Raw genomic sequence first — 15,363 nt, forward strand, 5'->3', positions numbered from 1 at the left:
TCAAGAAAACTATGGAAAGAGATAAATATAAAATTCCTACCTACTAAGATTGGCCTAATTGCTAATTTAATTAAGCTACTTAATCTAGCTAGCTTTCCCATTCAACCCACTTGCCTAATCCCATTCAACCCACTTCCCTAATCTACACCAAGATAATCCAACGGTCTGATCTGACAAATCTTAACAATTTTCACCCCTCAAAGCGTGAAAGTTGTCCACTTTCACGCTTTTGACATCAAATCACGTTACAAGGGGCAAGGGCGATGCCAGAAATTTTGCACAGGGGGGGCAAAAATTATAGTGATTTTTTTCTCCAAACAAAAGAAAGCACTATTATAGTTTCTAAAAAAATACCCTCATATGTTCGTTGTTATATCCCTTTTATATTCCTAAAAGGGGGGCATATTTTTTTAAAAGGAAGGGAAAAACCCTCACTTGGGAAGAGAAAAAGATATTTTTTAGAAGGAACTAAGGAAGGGATATAAAAATGGTAAAATTAAAATTTAAAACTTATTTTGTACTCGGAATTCTATTGGCCATAATACGCTTTGCTGGTTTGCCCTTTTCTGACTACGATTAATACATCGGCAAAAAAATGGGTCAAAATAGTCGGCCATGCTCCATTCTTTAATGAGCCTTTCTCATTATAGCATTATTTTTGACGGGTATTGACGGAGTAAATATAGTTACTTGAGACTTCTATGTTATCACTTGTCAACTTGTTGGGGTTTATTTGAGTCAACAAAAAAACCCTTCTCTCTAAGGAGATTATATATGGTGGCCGCCCTGCATCGTTTGGCTGATCCAAACCATTAATTTTTGGGCCTTACGTAGATGTAGATAGGGTGTATCCCCAAAAAATTGCTCCATACTATTCATCTGAACCCACACCCTCTGTTATGTGCAGATTTCTATATTGTACCGTCAATTTTAAACCTCCATAAATTGGAGGGTTAGGATCATCCAATGGAGAAGATATTTTGGGGCCCATCTTATATACATTAGGGCCCAACAAATGAACGGTTTGGATCACCCAAATAATGTGGGTCTGGGCTGCACCCTCATACATGACCGGCCATCATATAATCTCCCTCTCTGAAAGATGACTCTCAAGGGATCTGAGACCTTTCAATTAAATGGAGTGCAAATATTAGATTATGCGTGTGTCCTATTAGTACACTTTGATTTAGGAATCACAGGTGAAAAAATCATCTCCATAGGATGATCCTAACCCACTAATATGTTGATAAATTACATTTAGAAATATCTATAGATTGAAGAGTTAGGATCATCCAATGGAGATGATTTTATGGGCAACGGCGCAACAAATCAACGGTTTGGAATGTGAGGAAAATACCGACTATTTAGGATTCTATTGATGGTATTTAAGAGAATGATTTATTTCAAAAATGATGCCGGCCTGTTAGTTTTAGCAGCAAGAGGAGATGGGCGATTTTTGTGCGATGTATTAATTGTACTTTTAGAAGGGAAAGCCAGCAAGGCACATTATGGCCAATAGAGTGCCGAATAGCTTCATATTGTCCCCCTTCCCTATTGGGCCTATTGGCCAATAGAGTTCCCAAACGCTAGACTTCCTCTTTTTTTTTCTTCCAAAAAATTAAGGGGGGCAATTGTCCCCCTTCCCTTTCATGTGCCAACTGACAAGTGGGGTGAATGCGTACTAAAGAGGGGTGAAAATATCATCTCCCTTTGTTCGCAAGCCAAGCCTATTTAAGAAACACGAACCCTGAAAAAGCAATCATGAAAAGCTAGCCTCTCAGAACTTCTATCAACAAGGAGCTCTTCCCACAGAAGACAGTAGTACAGCAGAAATCAAGAGAGCCGGCCAAGAATGGGTAAGAAGGGAACAGGTAAGGAGATATTTCCGGTTGCTCTAAACTTCGTAACAATCTTATTTGCACTTTCTCAGCAACACAATGATATGAATCTTTCGTTTCTCATGATATTTGCCATTGTATCCATTCTTGTCGCCCTCTCTATCAACAATGCTCTCTTGTCTTTCAAAGCCACTTGTTTCGCTGATCACATCAGTCTTCTATCTTTGGATATTGCTGTCTCTTCTCTACTCTCTCTTACTCTTCATGAACCATTTCGAGGATGGGTGCGACAGCGCAGCAGCCTGTGTAGCTTCCAACACGTGGCTAGAGGAGGGCCCACCGCAGGACCCTCGCCAGCAGGGGTAGTTTGGTAATTACACAGAGTAGGCGAGCTTGAACCTATAGCTGGTCGACACCTGTCTGGGAGCATTAACTCCCCAACTACCCCAATTTCTCCCTATAAAAGGGCCTTCAAAGCTCATAAATCAGGGTATTGAAATTCTCACCCACCACTCTTACAAACACCCTCTTCACTCCGGCTCATACTGACTTGAGTGTCGAAGGGCCTGTCCGGAGTACACTCCGGGTCGGTCATTCTGACCTCGTTTGCTCCTGTGCAGCACACAGCTCGTTCGGACTCTACTTCCCCCCAGCTCGGCTCTTACGTCACTGCCATATCAGTTAACTGATTTTGGGCTTAACAGATTGGCGCCATCCGTGGGACCCCTGAACTAAAGGTTGTTCCAACCACTTCACAAAAATGGCAGGACGCAAGAGTGCGCGGGTGCCAACCGCACGGACCACCCGAGCCGTGCTACCCGGCAGGACTCGGAGTGAGCGACTCGCCTCGCTGGTAGTGGCAGCCTCCGCCACGGCTGAACAAAACCAGCCTCGCTCCGTAAATCTTAACTCCATGCCGACTCCAGAGCAAGTCCAAGCTCTCTTCCAACAGATGACCGCTCTCGTTGGTCAGTATCAGCAGCTGCTCCAGGCGCCTCCCCGACCTCCTCCGGAAGCTCCATAACCTGTCCTCGAAAGGCCAGAAATCCACAGGGGAGGGTCGTCGCGTCGTAGTGAAGACCGGACTCACCATTCCCCCGGACAAGTCCGTCACCCCATAGCCAGGCATGCGCAGACAGAGCCGCACCGCCGTAGGAGGTCTAGGTCTCGCTCTGCGCAAAGGCGCCGGGCTCATGAGGAGCGCGCGCCACAGGCGAAATCAGGATCCCGTCGTCGGAGCCCGGAGAGCCACTCCGGCTCTGCCGCAGGCCAATCCGTGGAGAGAAACAGGTCACCAGAACATAAAGACGACCCGGTGATGCGAAGGATAGAGGAGATGGGCCACAGAATCGAAGAGCTGGCTAAGGATCAAGGCCGGCCTGTGTCTAGGGCGTTCTCGAGCAGAACGCCGTTCACCGACGATGTGATGAGTGCCCCAGCACCAATGGGGTTTAAAATGCCAGCTATCCCGCAGTATGATGGAACCACTGACCCCGTCGACCATTTGGAGACGTTCCGGACATTGATGCTCCTCCACGGTGCGTCAGACGGTTTCCTCTGTAGAGCATTCCCGACAACCCTCACAGGCGCAGGTAGGGATTGGTACTCAAGGATCCGACCGAACTCCATCAATAACTTCGAGGACTTCGGAGAAGACCTAGTTCGTCACTTCATGAGCAGCCGCAGGCCAAGGAAAACAGCAGCATCCCTGATGACCTTGTGGCAGGAGGATAATGAACATCTCAAAGCCTTCGTCAGCCGCTTCAACAGGGAGGCACTCCAAGTGCCAGATTTGGACCCCTCGGCCGCTACGAACGCGCTTCTCGCGGGTGCTAGATCGAATGATTTCCGCCGAGCAGTGGCCCGCCGGAATCCTCACTCCCTGGCAGACCTAATGTCCGGGGCAGAGGAGTACATATCTGTAGAAGAGACACTGGCAGCTCTGGATTCGAGTCGGAGGAGAACCTCTGATGACAGGAACCAAGACAAGCCCCATGCTAAGCAGCGCAGGGACGATAAGGTCGTCAGAAGGGACAAATCCCCGCACAGGAGGGAGGAAAACTTCACCCCTCTCAACACCTCCCGAAGGCATATCCTGGCGGCCATCAGCGGAGAAGAGTTCATAAAATGGCCAACTCCAATGATCTCCAAGGGAAACAGGAGAGACAAATCGAAGTACTGCCGGTTCCACAGGGACCACGGACACGATACAGACGATTGCCGACAGCTGAAGGAGGAGATCGAGCAGTTAATCAGCAGAGGCTACTTGAAAAAATATGTCCGGAGTGACACCCGCGGGAGTGACCCCAAGGAGAAGGGTCCCCAGGGCCGAAGCCCTCGGCGGTCTCAACCGCCCCCAGTCCGAAGACAGTCTCCATCGCCTCCCAGTCCACCGCCAGAAGCACACGGCTCCCAACCCAGAGGAGTCATTGGCACAATCATGGGCGGCCCGGCGGCTGGAGGCACCTCCTCCGCTGCTCGGAAAGCATATGCACGCCGAGTCAATGCCGTGCATACATGCAGTAAGAAAGCGAAGACGGAGAATGAGATCTCCTTCTCGGACGCGGACCTTGACGGCCTGATATTACCACATGACGGAGTCGTTGCCAATCGAGCTACTGGACTTGAGGGACGAAGCTCAGGGAACTCAGCCCGCCGAAGACCTTGTCCCCGTCCCCCTGTGCGAGAAAGATGAAGAAAAGGTAGTCCAGATCGGCTCCTCGCTTGACGAAGGCGTCCGGAACAACCTCACCCAGTTCCTCCAGGACAATGCAGATGTCTTCGCATGGGCCCTCACGGACATGCCCGGCATCAACCCGGAGGTCAGTTCGCACAAACTAGGTGTCGACCCGACCTGCAGGCCGGTGAAGCAGAAGAAGAGACACTTCGCTCTCGAAAGGCAGATGGCGATCAGAGAAGAGGTGGAGAGACTCCTAAGAGCTGACTTCATCCGAGAAATCCAGTACCCGGACTGGCTGGCAAACGTAGTCCTGGTGAAAAAGGCCAATGGGAAATGGAGAACCTGCGTCGACTTCACGGATTTGAATAAAGCATGTCCAAAGGACAGTTACCCACTCCCAAAAATCGATCAGCTCATCGATGCCACCGCAGGTCACGAAGTGCTCAGTTTCATGGACGCCTTCTCTGGATATAACCAGATCAGAATGTATGAGTCAGATATCCCGAAGACCTCCTTCGTAACGGATCAGGGGACTTACTGCTACCGTGTCATGCCCTTTGGCCTGAAGAATGCTGGGGCCACGTATCAGAGGCTTGTAAACAAACTCTTCCGGAATCAGATTGGCCGCAACATGGAAGTATACGTCGACGACATGCTGGTGAAAAGCCTAAGCTCGCAAGATCATGTCTCCGATCTAGAAGAAACGTTTCAAGTCCTGAGAGACAATAAGATGAAACTCAATCCCACCAAGTGCACTTTTGGGGTCAGCTCGGGGAAGTTTCTGGGGTGTATGGTCAGCCAGAGAGGGATAGAGGCCAATCCAGAAAAAATCAAGGCCGTGGTAGAGCTCGCTCCGCCGAAAACCATCAGAGAAGTGCAGCGACTGACAGGGATGATAGCCGCGCTGGGGCGCTTCGTCTCAAAATCAGCAAAGAGGTGTCTCCCTTTTTTCAACGCAGTCAAAGGCCTCAAAACCTCGCCCTGGACAGAGGAATGCCAAACCTCCTTCGAGGAACTGAAGCAGTATTTGTCCTCTCCACCGCTATTGACAAAACCGGAGCCCGGTGAGGAGCTAATCTTATATCTATCTATAAGCCCCCTGGCTCTGGCTGCGGTCCTAGTTCGTGAAGAGCGCAGCCAACAGAAACCGGTCTACTACGTTAGTAAAGCCTTGCACGACGCCGAAATAAGGTACCAGCGGGTCGAGAAATTGGCTTACGCGCTGGTAATGGCGGCCAGGAAGTTGAGACCGTATTTCCAAGCTCACACGATAAAGGTCCTAACTGACCAGCCGCTTAGACAAGTCCTCCACAAGCCAGATACTTCAGGACGATTGGTTAAATGGGCCGTGGAATTGAGTGAATTTGACATCCGGTACATGCCCAGGCCCGCGCTCAAGGCTCAAGTATTGGCAGATTTCGTAGCTGAGTGCTCCATCCCCCAGCAGATCGCCGAACCTGAAATTGCCCAAGCCCCAGCAGCGAAAGGTACTACTACAGCCGGAGAACCAACAGAAGATGAAGCCAGAGCAGGAACCATCCCCATGCCACCAGTTGAGTATGATCCTTCAATCGCCGAAGCACTTTGGGAAGTGCACGTGGACGGATCCTCAAACAAGGCTGGTTGCGGAGCCGGTCTGGTTTTAACCGGGCCGGACGATTTCACACTAGACTACGCCTTGAGGTTCGGCTTTTGCGCTTCCAACAATGAGGCTGAGTATGAAGCACTCCTCGCTGGAATGAATCTTGCAGTCCAGACCGGAGCCCAGAGATTGAAAGCTTACTGTGACTCCCAGTTGGTCGCCAACCAAATCCAAGGTATATACGAAGCCCGCGACGAGCGAATGATTAAATACCTCTCCCAGGTTCGGCAACTATCCTCCAAGTTCAGAAGTTTTGAGGTTGTCAGAATCCCCAGAACGGACAACACAAAGGCAGATGTACTGTCCAAGCTGGCCGCATCCGGATACACGACTCTCGGGAATATATGCATGGAGTTCCTACAGGCCTCCAGTATCGAAAGAAAGGCTGCTGAGATAATGCAGGTGGAACACGAGCCCTGCTGGATGGATGAGATCGTCGACTACCTGCGTAGTGGGAAACTGCCTGAGACCAAGAGAGAAGCGCGCAAGGTGATCCAAAGAGCAGCCCGTTTTTCACTTGATGGCGAGAACTTGTTCGAAAGGTCCTATACTCTCCCATACTTAAAGTGTCTCCGGCCCAGCGACGCCACGTATGCCCTGCAGGAGACACACGAAGGTATTTGCGGGGAGCACTTGGGGGGCAAAGCCCTGGCGATCAAAGTCCTCCTTAGAGGTCTGTACTGGCCAACGTTGAGACAAGACGCGCTGACCCTGGTAAAGAGATGCGAGAAATGCCAAAAGTTCTCCCCCACCATTCATCAGCCCGCCGTGTCTATGGCCCCAATTGTCAGCCCCCTACCCTTCGCTATTTGGGGAATGGATATCTTGGGCCCCTTCCTACCGGCCTCCGGAAGGCGCACCTTCGTAGTAGTGGCTATTGATTACTTTACCAAATGAGTGGAGGCTGAACCTCTAGCCCAGATCACCGAACAGAATGTGCAGAACTTCTTCTGGAAATCAGTAGTCTGTAGATTCGGGATTCCTCGCGCCCTGATAACAGACAACGGCAAACAGTTCGACTGCCGAAACTTTCGGAAGTTTTGCTCCGACCTGAAAATTGAGCAGCGGTTCACCTCCGTAGCACACCCACAGACCAACGGGCAGACAGAAGTCACAAACCGAATCCTGCTGCAAGGGATCAAGAAAAGACTGGACGAAAAAGTTGGTCGATGGGCAGATGAGTTGTATCACGTCCTATGGGCCTATCGCACCACCCCGCGCACACCAACGGGTGAGTCCCCATTCAACCTGTCCTTCGGAACAGAGGCGGTAATACTTGTCAATGTAGGCACCCCGTCCGCCAGAATTTCCAACTTCAACGAACAGCTCAACGGTGACGGGCTCCGCGCGAATCTTGACTTATTAGAGGAGGCCAGAGAAGAATCCCGAATAAGAGTCGCCGCCTACAAGCAGAAAGTATCTCGCTACCATGACTCGAAGATACGCCCTAGAGAGTTTCGAGTTAGAGATCTTGTCTTAAGGAAAGCTGTTATCTCCCAACCCAAGAAGGCCGGAAAGCTTTCCCCAACCTGGGAAGGGCCTTACCGAGTAAAAGAGGTGATTCGCCCGGGAAGTTATAGACTGGAAACACTCGAGGAACAACTATTACCACATGCCTGGAACTCGAAGAACCTTCGCAAATATCATCAGTAGCAAAGTAGCCGACACACACAAAAAAAAAAAAAAAAACTTTGTAAATATCTCCTGAATGTGAATGAAAGAACCTTTTCTTTTTGCAAATGCCTTCGTGTCCGTCAAATTTCGAAACCCAGTTCACTAAAACTAGGGTACTCAACGTTTGGTTCGCCACGGCTCGTCTCCGCAAAGACCGGGAGCCCACTCCTGGTCCGGAACCAGCCCGGATGCAAAAACCAAAGCTCCTTCGAAACCCAGTTCACTAAAACTAGGGTACTCAACGTTTGGTTCGCCACGGCTCGTCTCCGCAAAGACCGGGAGCCCACTCCTGGTCCGGAACCAGCCCGGATGCAAAAACCAAAGCTCCTTCGAAACCCAGTTCACTAAAACTAGGGTACTCAACGTTTGGTTCGCCACGGCTCGTCTCCGCAAAGACCGGGAGCCCACTCCTGGTCCGGAACCAGCCCGGATGCAAAAACCAAAGCTCCTTCGAAACCCAGTTCACTAAAACTAGGGTACTCGACGTTGGGTTCGCCATGGTTCGTCTCCGCAAAGAATCGGGAGTCCACTCCTAAGTCCATGACTCCAACCTGGAGCGATAGTTACGCATCATACAAAAAAAGCAGTATAAACTAGAGACGGACAAGCATTGAAGAGTTAGACAAACAAAAGTTCTTTCCATTCATATGTTGGGGCCTCAGAGGACCATTACAAAAGGGAGTTGGGCCTCCAAGGGGCCATTACAAAAAGGAATCACGTAATCGCCAAAAAAGGGGCGGAAAAGAACTCAGGGCGCCTCATCGCCCCCATCCCGCGCTGAATCTGCCCCCGGGGGCAAGAGTGCGTCAGCTGCGGCCGGCTCCTCGCCAGTGAGCGTCGGCGGATCAGGTATAACCATCCTCGACAGGTCAACGCCCGGATTGGAATCCTTGACCTGCCCAAGGCAATCAAAGAACCCTATCTTGTAGGCCTCACTAGATAGAAGAAGAAGTTCGTCCTCCTTCTCCTGAACGGCAGTCGCCTGCCTCGATAGGGCTCTCTCCCTCTGAGCGTTGAGGGCTTCCGTCGCCTCCTCCTTTTGCGCGGCCAGCTGAGCGGCAAACTCTTCTCCCAACCGCTTGATCTCTTCGGCAGATTTTTCTACGGACTTCTTCAGCTCCTTCGCCTCCTTCTTCAACTTCCCATTCTCCTCCTCAGACTTAGTTATAGCATCAGAGAATTTCTTACTCTTCCCCCGCAGATCATTGAAGTACACTCCGATCTTAAAAAATACAGAGGAGCAAGTGTTAACACAAGCAAACAAAGCAGAAGGCGAGCAAAGAGTAAGCGTACTCGTCAGCCATCTTACCTGATAAAGAGAAGAGAATACGGCCTCTTCGGCCGTAGCCGGCGGCTCGTGGAGAACCTGTTGCTTGTCTTTGTCAAGAATACATTTAGTTTGAATCTCTACAGCCACCCGGCTCTCTCCAAGGCCGGAATCAGTCTTTTGGACGGCCTAGTTCGGCCGAAAAACGTTATCGCCGTGCCTCGACGGGGGCGGAAGGGTGCCAGCAGACGTCGCCACGGTCTTCGAGGACCCTGCGCCCCGGCCGGATGAACTCACCAGTTTCACCGAACTCTTGGGCTTGGGCTGGGGCGGTGCGTCCTGAGTCGGAGCCGGACTCGCCGTCTCTGGGGCCTTCCTTTTCTGGCCCTGACGGACCGTCCCGAAGGCCCCCTTCCTCATCTTATCCACTAACGACTGCTGCTGCATCTCTGAAAGATAGGCAAAAACGAAACCAGTCAGGGACAAAAAAAAAAAAAAAAAAAGGGGTGGAGAGACGAATTTTAAAGGAGGCTATCTACGTACGTGCCCGGGTCGCAGTACTAAGGCCCAACCCAACCAAAACCTCTTCCCCTTGGAAGTCTGGACAATCAACAGGCCCCTCATGGTCCAGCACCCCCCGAAGTAGAGCGAGGGTTCTCGCATCTTCACCCTCGAGAAACGGTTTGCGACTCATCGCAACTGTATCCGGGGTTCCCCATTTCAAAGGGACCGGCCAAGGCTCGCTGGACTCCGTGTCCTCGACATAAAAGAACCGGTTCCTCCACAGGTGTATGGAGGTGGGAATGCCAGTGATCATTTTTATCTCCGGACGCTGGCTAATGTAAATCCAACCCCCACCCTTGTGCTTCTTCAATTGCGCACACGCGCGGAACAACGGTACTGACAAGTCCCTTCGAAGCCGGCCCTGAATGAGGTATACAAACCCCGTGAGCAGCCTCCACGAGTTCGTCGCCACTTGGGCCGGAGCTAGCCCGTAATGCTGAAGCACCGAAGCGAAGAAGGGGTGTAGAGGAAATCGGAGTCCGGCCCTCAGTGACTCGTCATATATGCAAATGTCGGAGCTCTCGTTACAGGCTCTATCTCCCTCCATCGCCTCCCTCAGTCCAAACCTGGATGGGATGCAGTACTTATCCCTAATCACTGCCATGGCGGACTCATCCAGGTAGTTCTCCTCATTGAGAGCCTGTATGTTGTAGGTAGGGTTGGCATCCATACGGGCCCGTGCTACGACCTCAACGGCCCGGCCTGGTTGAAACGTTGTGGACGCCTCGCCGGCGTCACTACCAACACTCCCCCCTTGTGGGACGTAACTATCCGTTAGAAGCGGAGCGGTGTTCAGGTCTAATATCGCCTCGTCCTCCCCCTCCTCATCACTACCTATAACAGTCACACTCGCCATTTTCGGGGCCGGTGACCAAGTAGGCCTATCCTCGATCCTAATCAACGATATAGACCCTGAACTACTAGAAGACGATTCCCCCGAACCGGACTCAGAACTAGAGCTACTAGACATGAAAGCAGGAAAAGAAATGAATGAGACGCGCTCAAGAAAAATTACCGGATCACACTGAATGCTCCCGAATCCACCGCCGTTCACAAAAACTACACGGCCCGAACTGACCTTCGCCGAACTGGACTTCGCCGAACCGACAGAGGAAAAAGAAGGGAGAAGGAGGAAAAGTAAAAAGTGAAAGTGAGAAGGCAAAACCCACTCTTATATAAATTTCTCTGAGGCGGTGTGCATTAAATGAAGGGCGCACGTCTCGAGGACGCCCGAGGGGTGCCACGTGTCTCGTATTAACGGCGGGCACAAACTTCGAGATAAGTTCCAAGCAGTCCGGCCCAAGCCGGACTGGATATGAAGCGTTTCGCTAAACGACAAAAGCAGCCCGGCCCAAGCCGGACTAGATATGACGCGTTTCGCAAAACGACAAAAATCAGTCCTGCCCAAGCCGGACTGGGTCGCTAAACGACAAAAGGCAGTCCGGCCCAAGCCGGACTAGATATGACGCGTTTCGCTAAACGACAAAAGGCAGTCCGGTCCAAGCCGGACTGGATATGACGCGTTTCGCAAAACGACAAAAATCAGTCCGGCCCAAGCCGGACTGGGTCGCTAAATGACAAAAGGCAGTCCGGCCCAAGCCGGACTGGATATGACGCGTTTCGCTAAACGACAAAAGGCAGTCCGGTCCAAGCCGGACTGGATATGACGCGTTTCGCAAAACGACAAAAATCAGTCCGACCCAAGCCGGACTGGGTCGCTAAACGACAAAAGGCAGTCCGGCCCAAGCCGGACTGGATATGACGCGTTTCGCTAAACGACAAAAGGCAGTCCGGCCCAAGCCGGACTGGATATGACGCGTTTCGCAAAACGACAAAAATCAGTCCGGCCCAAGCCGGACTGGGTCGCTAAACGACAAAAGGCAGTCCGGCCCAAGCCGGACTGGATATGACGCGTTTCGCTAAACGACAAAAGGCAGTCCGGCCCAAGCCGGACTGGATATGACGTGTTTCGCAAAACGACAAAAATCAGTCCGGCCCAAGCCGGACTGGGTCGCTAAACGACAAAGAGTAGTCCGGACTGCTTCAGATTCCGGACTACCTCCAGATTCCGGACTGCCTCCGATTTCCAGACTGCCCCAATTTCCGGACTGCCTCCAGATTCCGGACTGCCTCCGATTTCCGGACTGCCCCAAACTCCGAACTGCCTCCATTTTCCGGACTGCCTCCAAAATCCGGACTGCCTCCGATTTCCGGACTGCTTCAGATTCCGGACTGCCTCCAGATTCCGGACTGCCTCCGATTTCCGGACTGCCCCAATTTCCGGACTGCCTCCAGATTCCTGACTGCCTCCGATTTCCGGACTGCCCTAGATTCCGGACTGCCTCCGATTTCCGGACTGCTCTGGAACCCGGACTGCCCCAACTTCCGGACTGCTCCAAAATCCGGACTGCTCCAGATTCAGGACTGCCACAGGACAAGCCTCAACCACTCTCGATCGGAAGCGTACCCCACCATATTTCCCCAAGTCACCATAATAACTTGGAGAACTGGGGGGCAACTGATGGGGTGCGACAGCGCAGCAGCCTGTTAGCTTCCAACACGTGGCTAGAGGAGGGCCCACCGCAGGACCCTCGCCAGCAGGGGTAGTTTGGTAATTACACAGAGTAGGCGAGCTTGAACCTATAGCTGGTCGACACCTGTCTGGGAGCATTAACTCCCCAACTACCCCAATTTCTCCCTATAAAAGGGCCTTCAAAGCTCATAAATCAGGGTATTGAAATTCTCACCCACCACTCTTACAAACACCCTCTTCACTCCGGCTCATACTGACTTGAGTGTCGAAGGGCCTGTCCGGAGTACACTCCGGGTCGGTCATTCTGACCTCGTTTGCTCCTGTGCAGCACACAGCTCGTCCGGACTCTACTTCCCCCCAGCTCGGCTCTTACGTCACTGCCATATCAGTTAACCGATTTTGGGCATAACAAGCCATATGTTGCTGTTCTGATCGTTGAATAATCACCCATGGAATTTACAGTCCTTAGCTACACTTTGAAAATTTATATATAGTTTGTGTTCTATGTATCAATCTCCATGTTTGAGATTCTTGTATTTCTCTTTCTTAGGTGGGGCTTCTTATATGTAATATGCAGAATAATGGGTTGGATGATGTTATTTGTTTAACCTCAGAGATTCCCAATAATCTGAAACTATTTCTTTGATATTACTCATGTATGGTGCTATAAAAATGAATGACTCAATGTTTTCTAGACTTGATAATTGGTTGATTTCGAGTCAGTCAGAAGCTCTTTCTACCATTGTTTTAATTTCCAAATACTCTCCATCTGATCACGCAAAAGCTTTATGCTCTGTTTGGATGCCGGTAGATGTAGGGAGGATTTGGAGAAGCAGAAGTCAAAGGGAGATTGAAAGTAAATCAAGAGGGAATCAGTCAAAGAGGAGATTGAGAGCAAATCTCCGTAAGGTGTTTGGTTGGATTGGGAGATTTTTTTTGGAAAATGTTATTGGCACTATTGTATTTTGATGAGGGCACTCTCACTTTATTAAAAGTATAGTATGGCCCGCACCATTGGATGATCCAAACCGTCCATTAGATGGGCCACAACCTAAATAGGTTGTGCTCCAAAAATTATTTCCATAGGTTGATCCTAACCGTCCAATCCATAGAGGGTTAGGATCAACCCTCTAACATTCAGATCGGAGGGTTAGGATCAACTTACGGAAATGATTTTTGGGGCACAACCTACATGGGTTGTGGCCCATCTAATGGACGGTTTGGATCATGCTATGGTGCGGTCCATACCGTACTTTTAATAAAGTAAGAGTGCCCTCATCAAAATACATCAAAATACAGTAGTGCTGATAACATATCCCTTTTTTCTTTTTACAGGAATTTGCTAGCGACCTTCGCCGATTCCACTTGCTCGGCCTGTGGCCCGTCCTTATGCAAAGATTCGAAGAAGTAAATGGGTGAAAAAGGTGGCTAGCAAAAATATAGAAAAAAGAAGAAGTAATCATTACGTTTATTAGACTTGCTAAAGGTGTGGTAAGTTTTAAATGAAAAATGACCGAAAAATGGTAATAAAGAAGGAAAATTACAAACAAAATATGACAATTAACAAACAAAACTACTCATGAAAGTTATAAACTTATGACAATTACAGAAAAATTAAAAGAAAATGCTATCAACACTACCGTATTTGTATTTTGATGGGGCACTCTCGTTTATGAAAAGTACGGTATGGCCCGCGGATGATCCAAACTGTCTATTAGATGGGCTACAGTCTAAATAGGTTGTGCCCCAAAATTCATTTCCATAGGTTGATCCTAACCCTCTGATCTGAATGCTAGAGGGTTGATCCTAACCCTCTATAGATCGGAGGGTTAGGATCAACCTATATAAATAACTTTTGGCGTATAATCTATTTAGGCTGTGGTCCATCTAATGGACGGTTTGGATCATCCTACGACGTGGGCCACACCGTACTTTTAATGAAGAAAGAGTGCCCTCATCAAAATACAGTAGTGCTGATAACATTTCCCAAATTAATTTGCCGAGAATTTCTCCCCTTATTTCTTCGAATTGGTGAAATTTCTCGGGCGAGTTTTGAGGCTGCCACGTCACCGACAAGCGACCGAAATCCACGGCGGTCAAACACCCCATTTTGTTTTAATTTCCAACCAAACACACTCGGGCGAATTACTAGAATTACATACGCTGCTATTTCTCCCAAAATAGGAGAACCAAATAGAGCATTAGAGTAAGCTCTTTCTATTACCTGAATTCTTCCCATCTAGAAGCACAGGCGACAAGAAAAAGAAGTACTAGCCCCACCTATTTGGACAGTCACAGGATGACGTAATCAATCCTCAACTCTACTTGAAAAAAACAAAGTTGGTGTGGTAACTTTATTTTTTAATCCTCAGATATACTTGGCATGAAATAGATTGGTCAAAGTTTTTTAAAAAAATAAAGAATGGTTGTGGTAACAAAAACAACCCTTCTCTCTAACGACCTTTGCAAGAGGCATGGCATTTCGCAGATGATCTATCATATGTCAGACCATTCTCACATATGCATATGATCCATCATATGTCAGACCAGCCACCTCGTGAATGATGACAAAATCTGCTGAAAAGTGAGCTTCTGTGGCTACTCTGACATGCTACAAACCATATGTGAAATGCCATTTGTGATGGACGCTTGAAATCCCTTATAAAAAAAACTAATAAAATGGAATTTAGGACTGCCCCAGGGCTTTTGATAGTTGCCTATATCTAGACCTGGCAAACGGGTGGGCTGGGCCGGGTTTGACCCGGCCCGTACGGGTCCAGGTCAAAATGACTTGTAAAATTTTACGAGTTACTAAGCGTGGACCTGCACCCGGGCCGGGTCGACCCGTGGGTCACCCGTAGTTTTAAAGATTTTTTGTACTCTCAATGCCAAACCGAGAATGATATTTCCACCCCTCTTGGTTTTTTTGAGTTAGAAGAAGGAGAACGGGAACTGACGTGACGTTTTATGATGGTTGGGTTTCAAAACAATTTTTTACTGCACAGTTTTCTACCTCTAATTAACTATTAGCTATCAAGCCTGGTAGAGACAGAGAGAGAGACATTGAACCCAACACCTCATGGTTGAAAAAGACGTGTATGTAGCCACGAAAAACTTTGTTCATTATGGATGGATGCTAAATTAAAGTATAATCATAAGAACCTA

General features: G+C 49.4%; 1 protein-coding gene across 1 annotated transcript; it reads left to right on the plus strand.

Annotated features, from left to right (window-relative positions):
• The first annotated feature begins 5,746 nt into the window (after window positions 1–5,746).
• LOC143886084 (uncharacterized) lies at window positions 5,747–7,057 on the plus strand. The gene has a single exon (XM_077390060.1). The coding sequence runs from the start codon at window positions 5,747–5,749 to the stop codon at window positions 7,055–7,057; it is 1,311 nt and encodes a 436-aa protein (XP_077246175.1).
• The last annotated feature ends 8,306 nt before the right edge of the window (window positions 7,058–15,363 follow it).

The sequence above is a fragment of the Tasmannia lanceolata genome, unplaced genomic scaffold, assembly GCF_043159265.1.
Source record: "Tasmannia lanceolata isolate RefF3 unplaced genomic scaffold, GAP_Taslan_0.1 ptg000011l, whole genome shotgun sequence".
NCBI classification, from domain to species: Eukaryota; Viridiplantae; Streptophyta; class Magnoliopsida; order Canellales; family Winteraceae; genus Tasmannia; species Tasmannia lanceolata.